General features: G+C 61.7%; 5 protein-coding genes across 5 annotated transcripts; all 5 read right to left on the bottom strand.

The window, feature by feature from the left end:
• Positions 1 to 2,347: 2,347 nt before the first annotated feature.
• On the bottom strand, positions 2,348 to 3,886 carry LOC309603799 (inositol 1,4,5-trisphosphate receptor-interacting protein-like 1; the record flags this gene model as incomplete). The annotated part of the gene is made up of 1 exon (XM_082338706.1): positions 2,348 to 3,886. One exon carries the CDS (start codon positions 3,884 to 3,886, stop codon positions 2,348 to 2,350), a length of 1,539 nt encoding a protein of 512 aa, XP_082194832.1.
• Positions 3,887 to 6,226: 2,340 nt separating this feature from the next.
• Positions 6,227 to 7,765, bottom strand: LOC309603798 (inositol 1,4,5-trisphosphate receptor-interacting protein-like 1; the record flags this gene model as incomplete). Its single annotated transcript, XM_082338705.1, has 1 exon — positions 6,227 to 7,765. The coding sequence occupies one exon, from the start codon at positions 7,763 to 7,765 to the stop codon at positions 6,227 to 6,229; it is 1,539 nt and encodes a 512-aa protein (XP_082194831.1).
• Positions 7,766 to 10,105: 2,340 nt separating this feature from the next.
• Positions 10,106 to 11,644, bottom strand: LOC309603797 (inositol 1,4,5-trisphosphate receptor-interacting protein-like 1; the record flags this gene model as incomplete). The annotated part of the gene is made up of 1 exon (XM_082338704.1): positions 10,106 to 11,644. The coding sequence occupies one exon, from the start codon at positions 11,642 to 11,644 to the stop codon at positions 10,106 to 10,108; it is 1,539 nt and encodes a 512-aa protein (XP_082194830.1).
• Positions 11,645 to 13,980: 2,336 nt separating this feature from the next.
• On the bottom strand, positions 13,981 to 15,534 carry LOC309603796 (inositol 1,4,5-trisphosphate receptor-interacting protein-like 1; the record flags this gene model as incomplete). The annotated part of the gene is made up of 1 exon (XM_082338703.1): positions 13,981 to 15,534. One exon carries the CDS (start codon positions 15,532 to 15,534, stop codon positions 13,981 to 13,983), a length of 1,554 nt encoding a protein of 517 aa, XP_082194829.1.
• A 2,340-nt stretch (positions 15,535 to 17,874) lies between these two features.
• Positions 17,875 to 19,428, bottom strand: LOC309603795 (inositol 1,4,5-trisphosphate receptor-interacting protein-like 1; the record flags this gene model as incomplete). Its single annotated transcript, XM_082338702.1, has 1 exon — positions 17,875 to 19,428. One exon carries the CDS (start codon positions 19,426 to 19,428, stop codon positions 17,875 to 17,877), a length of 1,554 nt encoding a protein of 517 aa, XP_082194828.1.
• Between the last annotated feature and the right edge of the window lie 942 nt (positions 19,429 to 20,370).

The raw sequence follows: 20,370 nt of genomic DNA, 5'->3' as shown, positions 1-20,370 counted from the left end.
CAGCCATGGCCTGCAGGAGGAGGGAGAGAAGGGGTTCAGTGGGGCTGCAAGGGAGGGAGCTGGCTGTGGGGGGAGCAGGGATGGGAGCTGCAGGGGGCTGGCGGCACGTAGGAGAGGGTGCGAGGCAGCTGGGAGGCAGCAAGGCCTGTGCCCAGCCCCGGTGGCGGTAGAGACTCCGTGCCCTGCCCAAGGCGCTCGCGTGAGCGGCTGGGCCCTCGATGCAGGGTGACAACCCACCGTGCCGGGGCCCGTGTTTCTGCCCCGGCCCTCGTCCAGCCCAGCCTCCGCCTGCGTGGGCACTCACCGCTGGCCCAGGCCGTACTGGGGCAGCGCTGCCTGCTGGCGCCCCTGATAACCGCCCCCATTGTGACTCGTCACAGGCGCCAGAGCGCATCACAGGCACGCCCACCGGCCAGCCCCGCCCTTCGGCCCCACCCCGGCTCAGCGACTCACAGCAGCCCCAGGCAGCTAAGGCCCCCCACACCCACAAAGTACAGACCCACCCGCGCGGACAGGGCTCCCAGGGCCTCCCTTTCCAAAGCAGGCAGAGGCCCCCCAAACCCTTACCAAAGATCACATCGGGTGACGTGACCCGTGGATGCTTTGCTCCTTGAAATGCAATCCCGTGAGATGGGATCAGCTCCCTTGATGCTGACCTCCGTGCTCGTGGACATGGGTGTGCTCTTGGTGCCTTCGTCACACCGATAGGTGGGTGGTGGCGTATACCCTGGCGGCGGGACGGGGCCTGTCCATGGCAGGATCTCTGTTCCTGCTGTGCCACTGCGAGAGGACATTGCTTCCAAAGAGACGTTTCCCAAGGGTGGAGATTTCCCAGGGGGCAACGCCCGCTGCCAATAGAGCACCGTCTTCTCCATGCCCAGCATCTTCAGTTCTGCGCTACCAGCTCCCTGGGGAGTGTCTGGGACGGGCAGATTCTCCGCCTGGACCCCAGTGAGTACACGGAGGCGCATCAGCGGTGCGTCTCGCTTGCTCCCTGCCCAGCCGGAGCTGCCTGGGAGTTTCTCGGTCCATGTCAAATGGCCACCATGGCCTTTAGAGTGAAAAAGGAGAGCAGGGCAAAAATCTTCTGCCACACAGCTGCCGTCAGGCCACTGCTTCTTATAAACGGGCCATGTACTGCACAAGTGCATGCTTTGAACTGGAGACATCTCAAAAGCTTTCTTTAACCTTGCTGCCCGTGCTAAGTCTCCCTCCTTAAAGTGGTGGGAACCTGAGCTCGCAGGTCATGAGAGGGTGCGGCGAATGAGTCTCGTGCTCGTACGGGAGCCAGAGCAGCCAGAGCCCTGCTCTGCAGCCGTGTCACTTGTCCGCTGTGCAAAGGGCTCCCCACTCCGACAGCGGGATACCCGCCTCACTGGGGTCGCCCAAGGGCAACGCTGTCAGGCTCCCAGGGCTTGCTTTGCATATGGCTCCCAAGGAAGCCGCTTCGGCCCCCCTACGGCACACAGACAATGTGCACAGCTGTGGAGGGTGACAAATTATGCCGCTTGCCCCAGCGCAGGAGCACGGACAAGTAGGAGAGCCTCAGCTACAGAATCAGTGAAACCAGAGCCCACCGCATCAGCTCTTCTGCAAAATGCTCCCTGAGTCTGTAGAGCCGAGCAGTCAGCGCACTATGCCTGTGTTCCCCGACAAAGTGATGCACAGGCGCTCACAGACGCAGCACTTGTTCAACAGGCCATTTAGTGGCAACTTCGCACAGGGTAAAGCTCCCAGAAGGAACGGACTCCGTCGAAGAGGCGAGGGCGGTCGCTGTCCAGGTGGTAACGGGAGTCTTTGTCACAAGCCTCCTTGCAACGGCCTCTTCAGCTGCATCAGGTCTGACTGCCCAGAGCGTGCTTTAGCTGTGGAGGAAAGGTGTGGCAGCGATTCCCAGTGCCGACTGAGCAGTGTCTTCTCTGTATCCTGTGTGCTCAGTTCTGTGGCACCAGCTCCCCGGGGAGCGTCTAGGCTGGGTAGGTTCTCCACCCGGACCCCAGTGAACACACAGAGGCACATCAGCGGTGCCTCTTGCTTGGTCCCTGCCCAGCCGGAGCCGCCAGCAAGAATTTCTGGGCCCATGTGAAATGCCATCCTGGCCGCAGCCAGTGCGAGGGGAAAGCAGGGCGAAACTAGTCGTTGTCGCCACTGTAGCTGTCAGCGGCTGCTGTGCTGGGGACAGCATCGAGGGGAGACCACTGCCGCTCTTGGCAGAGGGCTGCTGCGCAGGGTTTGCCCTTTCCTCTCTGTGTTCCGCGTTCTGGCCTTGTTTTCCCTGCGGTATGAGGTCCTTGTCCGTCGTCAGCTGTCAGGCCCTGAAACACAGCTCTGTGCGTGAAGACCTCCTTCAGCAGCCGTAGATCAGCAGTCTTGTGAGCCGATCTTGCAGCTCATCGAACTCGCGCAGTGCCTCGGCGTAGGTGGCTGGATCCTGCGCCAGGCTCTGGAAGAGGTTGAGTGGCTCAGCTGCTTGGAAGGCTGGGGGCAAGACGATCTCCTCAGGCACCCTCTCGTTGCCAAAGAAGAAGTGGTCGAGGCGTTTCTCCTCCAGGCAGCAGCGCAGGTACTGCATGATATCCTGCAGCCGCAGCAGGAAATCCCTCCTGCGCCAGCCTGACAGGGGTAGGGTGGTCAGGAGGTGCATCACAACTGTCTTCAAGGTATAGGTGGAAAAGCTTGTGCCCACCAGGATGCGGGCACAGAGCTGCAGGCATTTGAGGTGGAAGCTGTCACGTGGGGCGTGCCTGGCCATATGCCTGAAGAACTTCACCTCTGCCACAGCGTAGCTCTCCGACCACATCGTGCTTGGGGTGGAGACGGCCTCTGTAGTCTGGCTGCTCAGGAAGATGCCCGAGTCGCCCTGCTGCACCCCGAGTATCATCTCAATTAAGAGACTTCTTTTGCCGTCTTTTGTCACCTGGAATTTGCAGGAGCGGCTGGAGGGCAGCACCCTTAGACGGTGGTTGGACGACTCGGGCAAAACCACCCAGGCGGCTTTCACCAGCTGCTGGAAGCAGCGGGCAGTTTTCTCCGCATCTAGGTAGGAGCCGGTGCAGAGGGTGCGTAGGAGACTGGGGTCCTGATTCCTCCTCAGGTCCTCTTTGGGGTGGTGGAGGAAGCACAGCGTGTTCTCCGCCAGCTGCTCCCTTGTGCAGGTGCACACCAGCTCCACGTGGATGCAGAAGTTCCTCGCTGGCATCTCCCCTGCCGTGCCCAGCTCCAGGTGGAAGGTGTGCCCACGGGGAGGCCGCAGGGGCACGAGCAGACGGTAGATGATGCCTTTCTCATCGGGACTCCAGCCTTCGAAGGCGCTGCCCACCCCGATGGCTGGTTGCAGCACTGGGAAGAAACTATTTGACAAGAGCACTTGGAGGACACGGAGGAGGTCGCCCACCAAGTCCTTCACCACCTGGCACTCTGTGGCCAGGTTCTGAACTGGCCACTGTATGTGCTCCTCAAAAAACCTTCCCAGGTAATCTGCATCATCGTCGTCGTCTTCCTCCTCCACCTCTACCTGCTCCCTGTCGCTGCTGGAGCTCTCCTCGTCGCTGCTGCTGGCTGGCTGGCTGACGGCTCCTCTTCCTCCACCGCCAGACCGCCAGCAGAGCCCCAAGAGCAGGACCAGGACTCCAGCAATGGCCCAGAACTGCCACTGCTGCAAGGCAGCAAAGAGCAGGGCTCCCCAGGAAAAGCCGCTCTGCTCCTGCCTCCTCTGCTCCTGGCTCCTCTGCTCCAGCTCCTGCAGCAGCCGAGCCATCTCCTGGCTCAGCTGCTCCGCACGCTGCTGCATGCGCTCGCGCGTGGCCTCATCCAGCTCATCACCGACCATCAGCAGGTTCAGAAAGATGCTTTGCACAAGCCAGAGGAGGAATTTTGTGGCAGCCATGGCCTGCAGGAGGAGGGAGAGAAGGGGTTCAGTGGGGCTGCAAGGGAGGGAGCTGGCGGCGGGGGGAGCAGGGATGGGAGCTGCAGGGGGCTGGCGGCACGTAGGAGAGGGTGCGAGGCAGCTGGGAGGCAGCAAGGCCTGTGCCCAGCCCCGGCGGCGGTAGAGACTCCGTGCCCTGCCCAAGGCGCTCGCGTGAGCGGCTGGGCCCTCGATGCAGGGTGACAACCCACCGTGCCGGGGCCCGTGTTTCTGCCCCGGCCCTCGTCCAGCCCAGCCTCCGCCTGCGTGGGCACTCACCGCTGGCCCAGGCCGTACTGGGGCAGCGCTGCCTGCTGGCGCCCCTGATAACCGCCCCCATTGTGACTCGTCACAGGCGCCAGAGCGCATCACAGGCACGCCCACCGGCCAGCCCCGCCCTTTGGCCCCACCCCGGCTCAGCAACTCACAGCAGCCCCAGGCAGCTAAGGCCCCCCACACCCACAAAGTACAGACCCACCCGCGCGGACAGGGCTCCCAGGGCCTCCCTTTCCAAAGCAGGCAGAGGCCCCCCAAACCCTTACCAAAGATCACATCGGGTGACGTGACCCATGGATGCTTTGCTCCTTGAAATGCAATCCCGTGAGATGGGATCAGCTCCCTTGATGCTGACCTCCGTGCTCGTGGACATGGGTGTGCTCTTGGTGCCTTCGTCACACCGATAGGTGGGTGGTGGCGTATACCCTGGCGGCGGGACGGGGCCTGTCCATGGCAGGATCTCTGTTCCTGCTGTGCCACTGCGAGAGGACATTGCTTCCAAAGAGACGTTTCCCAAGGGTGGAGATTGCCCAGGGGGCAACGCCCGCTGCCAATAGAGCACCGTCTTCTCCATGCCCAGCATCTTCAGTTCTGCGCTACCAGCTCCCTGGGGAGTGTCTGGGACGGGCAGATTCTCCGCCTGGACCCCAGTGAGTACACGGAGGCGCATCAGCGGTGCGTCTCGCTTGCTCCCTGCCCAGCCGGAGCTGCCTGGGAGTTTCTCGGTCCATGTCAAATGGCCACCATGGCCTTTAGAGTGAAAAAGGAGAGCAGGGCAAAAATCTTCTGCCACACAGCTGCCGTCAGGCCACTGCTTCTTATAAACGGGCCATGTACTGCACAAGTGCATGCTTTGAACTGGAGACATCTCAAAAGCTTTCTTTAACCTTGCTGCCCGTGCTAAGTCTCCCTCCTTAAAGTGGTGGGAACCTGAGCTCGCAGGTCATGAGAGGGTGCGGCGAATGAGTCTCGTGCTCGTACGGGAGCCAGAGCAGCCAGAGCCCTGCTCTGCAGCCGTGTCACTTGTCCGCTGTGCAAAGGGCTCCCCACTCCGACAGCGGGATACCCGCCTCACTGGGGTCGCCCAAGGGCAACGCTGTCAGGCTCCCAGGGCTTGCTTTGCATATGGCTCCCAAGGAAGCCGCTTCGGCCCCCCTACGGCACACAGACAATGTGCACAGCTGTGGAGGGTGACAAATTATGCCGCTTGCCCCAGCGCAGGAGCACGGACAAGTAGGAGAGCCTCAGCTACAGAATCAGTGAAACCAGAGCCCACCGCATCAGCTCTTCTGCAAAATGCTCCCTGAGTCTGTAGAGCCGAGCAGTCAGCGCACTATGCCTGTGTTCCCCGACAAAGTGATGCACAGGCGCTCACAGACGCAGCACTTGTTCAACAGGCCATTTAGTGGCAACTTCGCACAGGGTAAAGCTCCCAGAAGGAACGGACTCCGTCGAAGAGGCGAGGGCGGTCGCTGTCCAGGTGGTAACGGGAGTCTTTGTCACAAGCCTCCTTGCAACGGCCTCTTCAGCTGCATCAGGTCTGACTGCCCAGAGCGTGCTTTAGCTGTGGAGGAAAGGTGTGGCAGCGATTCCCAGTGCCGACTGAGCAGTGTCTTCTCTGTATCCTGTGTGCTCAGTTCTGTGGCACCAGCTCCCCGGGGAGCGTCTAGGCTGGGTAGGTTCTCCACCCGGACCCCAGTGAACACACAGAGGCACATCAGCGGTGCCTCTTGCTTGGTCCCTGCCCAGCCGGAGCCGCCAGCAAGAATTTCTGGGCCCATGTGAAATGCCATCCTGGCCGCAGCCAGTGCGAGGGGAAAGCAGGGCGAAACTAGTCGTTGTCGCCACTGTAGCTGTCAGCGGCTGCTGTGCTGGGGACAGCATCGAGGGGAGACCACTGCCGCTCTTGGCAGAGGGCTGCTGCGCAGGGTTTGCCCTTTCCTCTCTGTGTTCCGCGTTCTGGCCTTGTTTTCCCTGCGGTATGAGGTCCTTGTCCGTCGTCAGCTGTCAGGCCCTGAAACACAGCTCTGTGCGTGAAGACCTCCTTCAGCAGCCGTAGATCAGCAGTCTTGTGAGCCGATCTTGCAGCTCATCGAACTCGCGCAGTGCCTCGGCGTAGGTGGCTGGATCCTGCGCCAGGCTCTGGAAGAGGTTGAGTGGCTCAGCTGCTTGGAAGGCTGGGGGCAAGACGATCTCCTCAGGCACCCTCTCGTTGCCAAAGAAGAAGTGGTCGAGGCGTTTCTCCTCCAGGCAGCAGCGCAGGTACTGCATGATATCCTGCAGCCGCAGCAGGAAATCCCTCCTGCGCCAGCCTGACAGGGGTAGGGTGGTCAGGAGGTGCATCACAACTGTCTTCAAGGTATAGGTGGAAAAGCTTGTGCCCACCAGGATGCGGGCACAGAGCTGCAGGCATTTGAGGTGGAAGCTGTCACGTGGGGCGTGCCTGGCCATATGCCTGAAGAACTTCACCTCTGCCACAGCGTAGCTCTCCGACCACATCGTGCTTGGGGTGGAGACGGCCTCTGTAGTCTGGCTGCTCAGGAAGATGCCCGAGTCGCCCTGCTGCACCCCGAGTATCATCTCAATTAAGAGACTTCTTTTGCCGTCTTTTGTCACCTGGAATTTGCAGGAGCGGCTGGAGGGCAGCACCCTTAGACGGTGGTTGGACGACTCGGGCAAAACCACCCAGGCGGCTTTCACCAGCTGCTGGAAGCAGCGGGCAGTTTTCTCCGCATCTAGGTAGGAGCCGGTGCAGAGGGTGCGTAGGAGACTGGGGTCCTGATTCCTCCTCAGGTCCTCTTTGGGGTGGTGGAGGAAGCACAGCGTGTTCTCCGCCAGCTGCTCCCTTGTGCAGGTGCACACCAGCTCCACGTGGATGCAGAAGTTCCTCGCTGGCATCTCCCCTGCCGTGCCCAGCTCCAGGTGGAAGGTGTGCCCACGGGGAGGCCGCAGGGGCACGAGCAGACGGTAGATGATGCCTTTCTCATCGGGACTCCAGCCTTCGAAGGCGCTGCCCACCCCGATGGCTGGTTGCAGCACTGGGAAGAAACTATTTGACAAGAGCACTTGGAGGACACGGAGGAGGTCGCCCACCAAGTCCTTCACCACCTGGCACTCTGTGGCCAGGTTCTGAACTGGCCACTGTATGTGCTCCTCAAAAAACCTTCCCAGGTAATCTGCATCATCGTCGTCGTCTTCCTCCTCCACCTCTACCTGCTCCCTGTCGCTGCTGGAGCTCTCCTCGTCGCTGCTGCTGGCTGGCTGGCTGACGGCTCCTCTTCCTCCACCGCCAGACCGCCAGCAGAGCCCCAAGAGCAGGACCAGGACTCCAGCAATGGCCCAGAACTGCCACTGCTGCAAGGCAGCAAAGAGCAGGGCTCCCCAGGAAAAGCCGCTCTGCTCCTGCCTCCTCTGCTCCTGGCTCCTCTGCTCCAGCTCCTGCAGCAGCCGAGCCATCTCCTGGCTCAGCTGCTCCGCACGCTGCTGCATGCGCTCGCGCGTGGCCTCATCCAGCTCATCACCGACCATCAGCAGGTTCAGAAAGATGCTTTGCACAAGCCAGAGGAGGAATTTTGTGGCAGCCATGGCCTGCAGGAGGAGGGAGAGAAGGGGTTCAGTGGGGCTGCAAGGGAGGGAGCTGGCGGCGGGGGGAGCAGGGATGGGAGCTGCAGGGGGCTGGCGGCACGTAGGAGAGGGTGCGAGGCAGCTGGGAGGCAGCAAGGCCTGTGCCCAGCCCCGGCGGCGGTAGACACTCCGTGCCCTGCCCAAGGCGCTCGCGTGAGCGGCTGGGCCCTCGATGCAGGGTGACAACCCACCGTGCCGGGGCCCGTGTTTCTGCCCCGGCCCTCGTCCAGCCCAGCCTCCGCCTGCGTGGGCACTCACCGCTGGCCCAGGCCGTACTGGGGCAGCGCTGCCTGCTGGCGCCCCTGATAACCGCCCCCATTGTGACTCGTCACAGGCGCCAGAGCGCATCACAGGCACGCCCACCGGCCAGCCCCGCCCTTCGGCCCCACCCCGGCTCAGCAACTCACAGCAGCCCCAGGCAGCTAAGGCCCCCCACACCCACAAAGTACAGACCCACCCGCGCGGACAGGGCTCCCAGGGCCTCCCTTTCCAAAGCAGGCAGAGGCCCCCCAAACCCTTACCAAAGATCACATCGGGTGACGTGACCCATGGATGCTTTGCTCCTTGAAATGCAATCCCGTGAGATGGGATCAGCTCCCTTGATGCTGACCTCCGTGCTCGTGGACATGGGTGTGCTCTTGGTGCCTTCGTCACACCGATAGGTGGGTGGTGGCGTATACCCTGGCGGCGGGACGGGGCCTGTCCATGGCAGGATCTCTGTTCCTGCTGTGCCACTGCGAGAGGACATTGCTTCCAAAGAGACGTTTCCCAAGGGTGGAGATTGCCCAGGGGGCAACGCCCGCTGCCAATAGAGCACCGTCTTCTCCATGCCCAGCATCTTCAGTTCTGCGCTACCAGCTCCCTGGGGAGTGTCTGGGACGGGCAGATTCTCCGCCTGGACCCCAGTGAGTACACGGAGGCGCATCAGCGGTGCGTCTCGCTTGCTCCCTGCCCAGCCGGAGCTGCCTGGGAGTTTCTCGGTCCATGTCAAATGGCCACCATGGCCTTTAGAGTGAAAAAGGAGAGCAGGGCAAAAATCTTCTGCCACACAGCTGCCGTCAGGCCACTGCTTCTTATAAACGGGCCATGTACTGCACAAGTGCATGCTTTGAACTGGAGACATCTCAAAAGCTTTCTTTAACCTTGCTGCCCGTGCTAAGTCTCCCTCCTTAAAGTGGTGGGAACCTGAGCTCGCAGGTCATGAGAGGGTGCGGCGAATGAGTCTCGTGCTCGTACGGGAGCCAGAGCAGCCAGAGCCCTGCTCTGCAGCCGTGTCACTTGTCCGCTGTGCAAAGGGCTCCCCACTCCGACAGCGGGATACCCGCCTCACTGGGGTCGCCCAAGGGCAACGCTGTCAGGCTCCCAGGGCTTGCTTTGCATATGGCTCCCAAGGAAGCCGCTTCGGCCCCCCTACGGCACACAGACAATGTGCACAGCTGTGGAGGGTGACAAATTATGCCGCTTGCCCCAGCGCAGGAGCACGGACAAGTAGGAGAGCCTCAGCTACAGAATCAGTGAAACCAGAGCCCACCGCATCAGCTCTTCTGCAAAATGCTCCCTGAGTCTGTAGAGCCGAGCAGTCAGCGCACTATGCCTGTGTTCCCCGACAAAGTGATGCACAGGCGCTCACAGACGCAGCACTTGTTCAACAGGCCATTTAGTGGCAACTTCGCACAGGGTAAAGCTCCCAGAAGGAACAGACTCCGTCGAAGAGGCGAGGGCGGTCGCTGTCCAGGTGGTAACGGGAGTCTTTGTCACAAGCCTCCTTGCAACGGCCTCTTCAGCTGCATCAGGTCTGACTGCCCAGAGCGTGCTTTAGCTGTGGAGGAAAGGTGTGGCAGCGATTCCCAGTGCCGACTGAGCAGTGTCTTCTCTGTATCCTGTGTGCTCAGTTCTGTGGCACCAGCTCCCCGGGGAGCGTCTAGGCTGGGTAGGTTCTCCACCCGGACCCCAGTGAACACACAGAGGCACATCAGCGGTGCCTCTTGCTTGGTCCCTGCCCAGCCGGAGCCGCCAGCAAGAATTTCTGGGCCCATGTGAAATGCCATCCTGGCCGCAGCCAGTGCGAGGGGAAAGCAGGGCGAAACTAGTCGTTGTCGCCACTGTAGCTGTCAGCGGCTGCTGTGCTGGGGACAGCATCGAGGGGAGACCACTGCCGCTCTTGGCAGAGGGCTGCTGCGCAGGGTTTGCCCTTTCCTCTCTGTGTTCCGCGTTCTGGCCTTGTTTTCCCTGCGGTATGAGGTCCTTGTCCGTCGTCAGCTGTCAGGCCCTGAAACACAGCTCTGTGCGTGAAGACCTCCTTCAGCAGCCGTAGATCAGCAGTCTTGTGAGCCGATCTTGCAGCTCATCGAACTCGCGCAGTGCCTCGGCGTAGGTGGCTGGATCCTGCGCCAGGCTCTGGAAGAGGTTGAGTGGCTCAGCTGCTTGGAAGGCTGGGGGCAAGACGATCTCCTCAGGCACCCTCTCGTTGCCAAAGAAGAAGTGGTCGAGGCGTTTCTCCTCCAGGCAGCAGCGCAGGTACTGCATGATATCCTGCAGCCGCAGCAGGAAATCCCTCCTGCGCCAGCCTGACAGGGGTAGGGTGGTCAGGAGGTGCATCACAACTGTCTTCAAGGTATAGGTGGAAAAGCTTGTGCCCACCAGGATGCGGGCACAGAGCTGCAGGCATTTGAGGTGGAAGCTGTCACGTGGGGCGTGCCTGGCCATATGCCTGAAGAACTTCACCTCTGCCACAGCGTAGCTCTCCGACCACATCGTGCTTGGGGTGGAGACGGCCTCTGTAGTCTGGCTGCTCAGGAAGATGCCCGAGTCGCCCTGCTGCACCCCGAGTATCATCTCAATTAAGAGACTTCTTTTGCCGTCTTTTGTCACCTGGAATTTGCAGGAGCGGCTGGAGGGCAGCACCCTTAGACGGTGGTTGGACGACTCGGGCAAAACCACCCAGGCGGCTTTCACCAGCTGCTGGAAGCAGCGGGCAGTTTTCTCCGCATCTAGGTAGGAGCCGGTGCAGAGGGTGCGTAGGAGACTGGGGTCCTGATTCCTCCTCAGGTCCTCTTTGGGGTGGTGGAGGAAGCACAGCGTGTTCTCCGCCAGCTGCTCCCTTGTGCAGGTGCACACCAGCTCCACGTGGATGCAGAAGTTCCTCGCTGGCATCTCCCCTGCCGTGCCCAGCTCCAGGTGGAAGGTGTGCCCACGGGGAGGCCGCAGGGGCACGAGCAGACGGTAGATGATGCCTTTCTCATCGGGACTCCAGCCTTCGAAGGCGCTGCCCACCCCGATGGCTGGTTGCAGCACTGGGAAGAAACTATTTGACAAGAGCACTTGGAGGACACGGAGGAGGTCGCCCACCAAGTCCTTCACCACCTGGCACTCTGTGGCCAGGTTCTGAACTGGCCACTGTATGTGCTCCTCAAAAAACCTTCCCAGGTAATCTGCATCATCGTCGTCGTCTTCCTCCTCCACCTCTACCTGCTCCCTGTCGCTGCTGGAGCTCTCCTCGTCGCTGCTGCTGGCTGGCTGGCTGACGGCTCCTCTTCCTCCACCGCCAGACCGCCAGCAGAGCCCCAAGAGCAGGACCAGGACTCCAGCAATGGCCCAGAACTGCCACTGCTGCAAGGCAGCAAAGAGCAGGGCTCCCCAGGAAAAGCCGCTCTGCTCCTGCCTCCTCTGCTCCTGGCTCCTCTGCTCCAGCTCCTGCAGCAGCCGAGCCATCTCCTGGCTCAGCTGCTCCGCACGCTGCTGCATGCGCTCGCGCGTGGCCTCATCCAGCTCATCACCGACCATCAGCAGGTTCAGAAAGATGCTTTGCACAAGCCAGAGGAGGAATTTTGTGGCAGCCATGGCCTGCAGGAGGAGGGAGAGAAGGGGTTCAGTGGGGCTGCAAGGGAGGGAGCTGGCGGCGGGGGGAGCAGGGATGGGAGCTGCAGGGGGCTGGCGGCACGTAGGAGAGGGTGCGAGGCAGCTGGGAGGCAGCAAGGCCTGTGCCCAGCCCCGGCGGCGGTAGAGACTCCGTGCCCTGCCCAAGGCGCTCGCGTGAGCGGCTGGGCCCTCGATGCAGGGTGACAACCCACCGTGCCGGGGCCCGTGTTTCTGCCCCGGCCCTCGTCCAGCCCAGCCTCCGCCTGCGTGGGCACTCACCGCTGGCCCAGGCCGTACTGGGGCAGCGCTGCCTGCTGGCGCCCCTGATAACCGCCCCCATTGTGACTCGTCACAGGCGCCAGAGCGCATCACAGGCACGCCCACCGGCCAGCCCCGCCCTTCGGCCCCACCCCGGCTCAGCAACTCACAGCAGCCCCAGGCAGCTAAGGCCCCCCACACCCACAAAGTACAGACCCACCCGCGCGGACAGGGCTCCCAGGGCCTCCCTTTCCAAAGCAGGCAGAGGCCCCCCAAACCCTTACCAAAGATCACATCGGGTGACGTGACCCATGGATGCTTTGCTCCTTGAAATGCAATCCCGTGAGATGGGATCAGCTCCCTTGATGCTGACCTCCGTGCTCGTGGACATGGGTGTGCTCTTGGTGCCTTCGTCACACCGATAGGTGGGTGGTGGCGTATACCCTGGCGGCGGGACGGGGCCTGTCCATGGCAGGATCTCTGTTCCTGCTGTGCCACTGCGAGAGGACATTGCTTCCAAAGAGACGTTTCCCAAGGGTGGAGATTGCCCAGGGGGCAACGCCCGCTGCCAATAGAGCACCGTCTTCTCCGTGCCCAGCATCTTCAGTTCTGCGCTACCAGCTCCCTGGGGAGTGTCTGGGATGGGCAGATTCTCCGCCTGGACCCCAGTGAGTACACGGAGGCGCATCAGCGGTGCGTCTCGCTCCCTGCCCAGCCGGAGCTGCCTGGGAGTTTCTCGGTCCATGTCAAATGGCCACCATGGCCTTTAGAGTGAAAAAGGAGAGCAGGGCAAAAATCTTCTGCCACACAGCTGCCGTCAGGCCACTGCTTCTTATAAACGGGCCATGTACTGCACAAGTGCATGCTTTGAACTGGAGACATCTCAAAAGCTTTCTTTAACCTTGCTGCCCGTGCTAAGTCTCCCTCCTTAAAGTGGTGGGAACCTGAGCTCGCAGGTCATGAGAGGGTGCGGCGAATGAGTCTCGTGCTCGTACGGGAGCCAGAGCAGCCAGAGCCCTGCTCTGCAGCCGTGTCACTTGTCCGCTGTGCAAAGGGCTCCCCACTCCGACAGCGGGATACCCGCCTCACTGGGGTCGCCCAAGGGCAACGCTGTCAGGCTCCCAGGGCTTGCTTTGCATATGGCTCCCAAGGAAGCCGCTTCGGCCTCCCTACGGCACACAGACAATGTGCACAGCTGTGGAGGGTGACAAATTATGCCGCTTGCCCCAGCGCAGGAGCACGGACAAGTAGGAGAGCCTCAGCTACAGAATCAGTGAAACCAGAGCCCACCGCATCAGCTCTTCTGCAAAGTGCTCCCTGAGTCTGTAGAGCCGAGCAGTCAGCGCACTATGCCTGTGTTCCCCGACAAAGTGATGCACAGGCGCTCACAGACGCAGCACTTGTTCAACAGGCCATTTAGTGGCAACTTCGCACAGGGTAAAGCTCCCAGAAGGAACGGACTCCGTCGAAGAGGCGAGGGCGGTCGCTGTCCAGGTGGTAACGGGAGTCTTTGTCACAAGCCTCCTTGCAACGGCCTCTTCAGCTGCATCAGGTCTGACTGCCCAGAGCGTGCTTTAGCTGTGGAGGAAAGGTGTGGCAGCGATTCCCAGTGCCGACTGAGCAGTGTCTTCTCCGTCTCCAGCGTGCTCAGTTCTGTGGCACCAGCTCCCCGGGGAGCGTCTAGGCTGGGTAGGTTCTCCACCCGGACCCCAGTGAACACACAGAGGCACATCAGCGGTGCCTCTTGCTTGGTCCCTGCCCAGCCGGAGCCGCCAGCAAGAATTTCTGGGCCCATGTGAAATGCCATCCTGGCCGCAGCCAGTGTGAGGGGAAAGCAGGGCGAAACTAGTCGTTGTCGCCACTGTAGCTGTCAGCGGCTGCTGTGCTGGGGACAGCATCGAGGGGAGACCACTGCCGCTCTTGGCAGAGGGCTGCTGCGCAGGGTTTGCCCTTTCCTCTCTGTGTTCCGCGTTCTGGCCTTGTTTTCCCTGCGGTATGAGGTCCTTGTCCGTCGTCAGCTGTCAGGCCCTGAAACACAGCTCTGTGCGTGAAGACCTCCTTCAGCAGCCATAGATCAGCAGTCTTGTGAGCCGATCTTGCAGCTCATCGAACTCGCGCAGTGCCTCGGCGTAGGTGGCTGGATCCTGCGCCAGGCTCTGGAAGAGGTTGAGTGGCTCAGCTGCTTGGAAGGCTGGGGGCAAGACGATCTCCTCAGGCACCCTCTCGTTGCCAAAGAAGAAGTGGTCGAGGCGTTTCTCCTCCAGGCAGCAGCGCAGGTACTGCATGATATCCTGCAGCCGCAGCAGGAAATCCCTCCTGCGCCAGCCTGACAGGGGTAGGGTGGTCAGGAGGTGCATCACAACTGTCTTCAAGGTATAGGTGGAAAAGCTTGTGCCCACCAGGATGCGGGCACACAGCTGCAGGCATTTGAGGTGGAAGCTGTCACGTGGGGCGTGCCTGGCCATATGCCTGAAGAACTTCACCTCTGCCACAGCGTAGCTCTCCGACCACATCGTGCTTGGGGTGGAGACGGCCTCTGTAGTCTGGCTGCTCAGGAAGATGCCCGAGTCGCCCTGCTGCACCCCGAGTATCATCTCAATTACGAGACTTCTTTTGCCGTCTTTTGTCACCTGGAATTTGCAGGAGCGGCTGGAGGGCAGCACCCTTAGACGGTGGTTGGACGACTCGGGCAAAACCACCCAGGCGGCTTTCACCAGCTGCTGGAAGCAGCGGGCAGTTTTCTCCGCATCTAGGTAGGAGCCGGTGCAGAGGGTGCGTAGGAGACTGGGGTCCTGATTCCTCCTCAGGTCCTCTTTGGGGTGGTGGAGGAAGCACAGCGTGTTCTCCGCCAGCTGCTCCCTTGTGCAGGTGCACACCAGCTCCACGTGGATGCAGAAGTTCCTCGCTGGCATCTCCCCTGCCGTGCCCAGCTCCAGGTGGAAGGTGTGCCCACGGGGAGGCCGCAGGGGCACGAGCAGACGGTAGATGATGCCTTTCTCATCGGGACTCCAGCCTTCGAAGGCGCTGCCCACCCCGATGGCTGGTTGCAGCACTGGGAAGAAACTATTTGACAAGAGCACTTGGAGGACACGGAGGAGGTCGCCCACCAAGTCCTTCACCACCTGGCACTCTGTGGCCAGGTTCTGAACTGGCCACTGTATGTGCTCCTCAAAAAACCTTCCCAGGTAATCTGCATCATCGTCGTCGTCTTCCTCCTCCACCTCTACCTGCTCCCTGTCGCTGCTGGAGCTCTCCTCGTCGCTGCTGCTGGCTGGCTGGCTGACGGCTCCTCTTCCTCCACCGCCAGACCGCCAGCAGAGCCCCAAGAGCAGGACCAGGACTCCAGCAATGGCCCAGAACTGCCACTGCTGCAAGGCAGCAAAGAGCAGGGCTCCCCAGGAAAAGCCGCTCTGCTCCTGGGCCGTCGGCTCCTGCCTCCTCTGCTCCTGGCTCCTCTGCTCCAGCTCCTGCAGCAGCCGAGCCATCTCCTGGCTCAGCTGCTCCGCACGCTGCTGCATGCGCTCGCGCGTGGCCTCATCCAGCTCATCACCGACCATCAGCAGGTTCAGAAAGATGCTTTGCACAAGCCAGAGGAGGAATTTTGTGGCAGCCATGGCCTGCAGGAGGAGGGAGAGAAGGGGTTCAGTGGGGCTGCAAGGGAGGGAGCTGGCGGCGGGGGGAGCAGGGATGGGAGCTGCAGGGGGCTGGCGGCACGTAGGAGAGGGTGCGAGGCAGCTGGGAGGCAGCAAGGCCTGCGCCCAGCCCCGGCGGCGGTAGAGACTCCGTGCCCTGCCCAAGGCGCTCACGTGAGCGGCTGGGCCCTCGATGCAGGGTGACAACCCACCGTGCCGGGGCCCGTGTTTCTGCCCCGGCCCTCGTCCAGCCCAGCCTCCGCCTGCGTGGGCACTCACCGCTGGCCCAGGCCGTACTGGGGCAGCGCTGCCTGCTGGCGCCCCTGATAACCGCCCCCATTGTGACTCGTCACAGGCGCCAGAGCGCATCACAGGCACGCCCACCGGCCAGCCCCGCCCTTCGGCCCCACCCCGGCTCAGCGACTCACAGCAGCCCCAGGCAGCTAAGGCCCCCCACACCCACAAAGTACAGACCCACCCACGCGGACAGGGCTCCCAGGGCCTCCCTTTCCAAAGCAGGCAGAGGCCCCCCAAACCCTTACCAAAGATCACATCGGGTGACGTGACCCGTGGATGCTTTGCTCCTTGAAATGCAATCCCGTGAGATGGGATCAGCTCCCTTGATGCTGACCTCCGTGCTCGTGGACATGGGTGTGCTCTTGGTGCCTTCGTCACACCGATAGGTGGGTGGTGGCGTATACCCTGGCGGCGGGACGGGGCCTGTCCATGGCAGGATCTCTGTTCCTGCTGTGCCACTGCGAGAGGACATTGCTTCCAAAGAGACGTTTCCCAAGGGTGGAGATTTCCCAGGGGGCAACGCCCGCTGCCAATAGAGCACCGTCTTCTCCGTGCCCAGCATCTTCAGTTCTGCGCTACCAGCTCCCTGGGGAGTGTCTGGGACGGGCAGATTCTCCGCCTGGACCCCAGTGAGTACACGGAGGCGCATCAGCGGTGCGTCTCGCTTGCTCCCTGCCCAGCCGGAGCTGCCTGGGAGTTTCTCGGTCCATGTCAAATGGCCGCCATGGCCTTTAGAGTGAAAAAGGAGAGCAGGGCAAAAATCTTCTGCCACACAGCTGCCGTCAGGCCACTGCTTCTTATAAACGGGCCATGTACTGCACAAGTGCATGCTTTGAACTGGAGACATCTCAAAAGCTTTCTTTAACCTTGCTGCCCGTGCTAAGTCTCCCTCCTTAAAGTGGTGGGAACCTGAGCTCGCAGGTCATGAGAGGGTGCGGCGAATGAGTCTCGTGCTCGTACGGGAGCCAGAGCAGCCAGAGCCCTGCTCTGCAGCCGTGTCACTTGTCCGCTGTGCAAAGGGCTCCCCACTCCGACAGCGGGATACCCGCCTCACTGGGGTCGCCCAAGGGCAACGCTGTCAGGCTCCCAGGGCTTGCTTTGCATATGGCTCCCAAGGAAGCCGCTTCGGCCTCCCTACGGCACACAGACAATGTGCACAGCTGTGGAGGGTGACAAATTATGCCGCTTGCCCCAGCGCAGGAGCACGGACAAGTAGGAGAGCCTCAGCTACAGAATCAGTGAAACCAGAGCCCACCGCATCAGCTCTTCTGCAAAGTGCTCCCTGAGTCTGTAGAGCCGAGCAGTCAGCGCACTATGCCTGTGTTCCCCGACAAAGTGATGCACAGGCGCTCACAGACGCAGCACTTGTTCAACAGGCCATTTAGTGGCAACTTCGCACAGGGTAAAGCTCCCAGAAGGAACGGACTCCGTCGAAGAGGCGAGGGCGGTCGCTGTCCAGGTGGTAACGGGAGTCTTTGTCACAAGCCTCCTTGCAACGGCCTCTTCAGCTGCATCAGGTCTGACTGCCCAGAGCGTGCTTTAGCTGTGGAGGAAAGGTGTGGCAGCGATTCCCAGTGCCGACTGAGCAGTGTCTTCTCTGTATCCTGTGTGCTCAGTTCTGTGGCACCAGCTCCCCGGGGAGCGTCTAGGCTGGGTAGGTTCTCCACCCGGACCCCAGTGAACACACAGAGGCACATCAGCGGTGCCTCTTGCTTGGTCCCTGCCCAGCCGGAGCCGCCAGCAAGAATTTCTGGGCCCATGTGAAATGCCATCCTGGCCGCAGCCAGTGCGAGGGGAAAGCAGGGCGAAACTAGTCGTTGTCGCCACTGTAGCTGTCAGCGGCTGCTGTGCTGGGGACAGCATCGAGGGGAGACCACTGCCGCTCTTGGCAGAGGGCTGCTGCGCAGGGTTTGCCCTTTCCTCTCTGTGTTCCGCGTTCTGGCCTTGTTTTCCCTGCGGTATGAGGTCCTTGTCCGTCGTCAGCTGTCAGGCCCTGAAACACAGCTCTGTGCGTGAAGACCTCCTTCAGCAGCCGTAGATCAGCAGTCTTGTGAGCCGATCTTGCAGCTCATCGAACTCGCGCAGTGCCTCGGCGTAGGTGGCTGGATCCTGCGCCAGGCTCTGGAAGAGGTTGAGTGGCTCAGCTGCTTGGAAGGCTGGGGGCAAGACGATCTCCTCAGGCACCCTCTCGTTGCCAAAGAAGAAGTGGTCGAGGCGTTTCTCCTCCAGGCAGCAGCGCAGGTACTGCATGATATCCTGCAGCCGCAGCAGGAAATCCCTCCTGCGCCAGCCTGACAGGGGTAGGGTGGTCAGGAGGTGCATCACAACTGTCTTCAAGGTATAGGTGGAAAAGCTTGTGCCCACCAGGATGCGGGCACAGAGCTGCAGGCATTTGAGGTGGAAGCTGTCACGTGGGGCGTGCCTGGCCATATGCCTGAAGAACTTCACCTCTGCCACAGCGTAGCTCTCCGACCACATCGTGCTTGGGGTGGAGACGGCCTCTGTAGTCTGGCTGCTCAGGAAGATGCCCGAGTCGCCTTGCTGCACCCCGAGTATCATCTCAATTAAGAGACTTCTTTTGCCGTCTTTTGTCACCTGGAATTTGCAGGAGCGGCTGGAGGGCAGCACCCTTAGACGGTGGTTGGACGACTCGGGCAAAACCACCCAGGCGGCTTTCACCAGCTGCTGGAAGCAGCGGGCAGTTTTCTCCGCATCTAGGTAGGAGCCGGTGCAGAGGGTGCGTAGGAGACTGGGGTCCTGATTCCTCCTCAGGTCCTCTTTGGGGTGGTGGAGGAAGCACAGCGTGTTCTCCGCCAGCTGCTCCCTTGTGCAGGTGCACACCAGCTCCACGTGGATGCAGAAGTTCCTCGCTGGCATCTCCCCTGCCGTGCCCAGCTCCAGGTGGAAGGTGTGCCCACGGGGAGGCCGCAGGGGCACGAGCAGACGGTAGATGATGCCTTTCTCATCGGGACTCCAGCCTTCGAAGGCGCTGCCCACCCCGATGGCTGGTTGCAGCACTGGGAAGAAACTATTTGACAAGAGCACTTGGAGGACACGGAGGAGGTCGCCCACCAAGTCCTTCACCACCTGGCACTCTGTGGCCAGGTTCTGAACTGGCCACTGTATGTGCTCCTCAAAAAACCTTCCCAGGTAATCTGCATCATCGTCGTCGTCTTCCTCCTCCACCTCTACCTGCTCCCTGTCGCTGCTGGAGCTCTCCTCGTCGCTGCTGCTGGCTGGCTGGCTGACGGCTCCTCTTCCTCCACCGCCAGACCGCCAGCAGAGCCCCAAGAGCAGGACCAGGACTCCAGCAATGGCCCAGAACTGCCACTGCTGCAAGGCAGCAAAGAGCAGGGCTCCCCAGGAAAAGCCGCTCTGCTCCTGGGCCGTCGGCTCCTGCCTCCTCTGCTCCTGGCTCCTCTGCTCCAGCTCCTGCAGCAGCCGAGCCATCTCCTGGCTCAGCTGCTCCGCACGCTGCTGCATGCGCTCGCGCGTGGCCTCATCCAGCTCATCACCGACCATCAGCAGGTTCAGAAAGATGCTTTGCACAAGCCAGAGGAGGAATTTTGTGGCAGCCATGGCCTGCAGGAGGAGGGAGAGAAGGGGTTCAGTGGGGCTGCAAGGGAGGGAGCTGGCGGCAGGGGGAGCAGGGATGGGAGCTGCAGGGGGCTGGCGGCACGTAGGAGAGGGTGCGAGGCAGCTGGGAGGCAGCAAGGCCTGCGCCCAGCCCCGGCGGCGGTAGAGACTCCGTGCCCTGCCCAAGGCGCTCGCGTGAGCGGCTGGGCCCTCGATGCAGGGTGACAACCCACCGTGCCGGGGCCCGTGTTTCTGCCCCGGCCCTCGTCCAGCCCAGCCTCCGCCTGCGTGGGCACTCACCGCTGGCCCAGGCCGTACTGGGGCAGCGCTGCCTGCTGGCGCCCCTGATAACCGCCCCCATTGTGACTCGTCACAGGCGCCAGAGCGCATCACAGGCACGCCCACCGGCCAGCCCCGCCCTTCGGCCCCACCCCGGCTCAGCGACTCACAGCAGCCCCAGGCAGCTAAGGCCCCCCACACCCACAAAGTACAGACCCACCCGCGCGGACAGGGCTCCCAGGGCCTCCCTTTCCAAAGCAGGCAGAGGCCCCCCAAACCCTTACCAAAGATCACATCGGGTGACGTGACCCGTGGATGCTTTGCTCCTTGAAATGCAATCCCGTGAGATGGGATCAGCTCCCTTGATGCTGACCTCCGTGCTCGTGGACATGGGTGTGCTCTTGGTGCCTTCGTCACACCGATAGGTGGGTGGTGGCGTATACCCTGGCGGCGGGACGGGGCCTGTCCATGGCAGGATCTCTGTTCCTGCTGTGCCACTGCGAGAGGACATTGCTTCCAAAGAGACGTTTCCCAAGGGTGGAGATTGCCCAGGGGGCAACGCCCGCTGCCAATAGAGCACCGTCTTCTCCGTGCCCAGCATCTTCAGTTCTGCGCTACCAGCTCCCTGGGGAGTGTCTGGGACGGGCAGATTCTCCGCCTGGACCC

This window comes from Platalea leucorodia, assembly GCF_965183815.1.
Source record: "Platalea leucorodia genome assembly, contig: HAP1_HAP1_SCAFFOLD_202, whole genome shotgun sequence".
Taxonomy (NCBI): Eukaryota; Metazoa; Chordata; class Aves; order Pelecaniformes; family Threskiornithidae; genus Platalea; species Platalea leucorodia.
The sequence above is the reverse complement of the archived record's forward strand: the minus strand, read 5'-3'. Positions and strand labels throughout refer to the sequence as shown.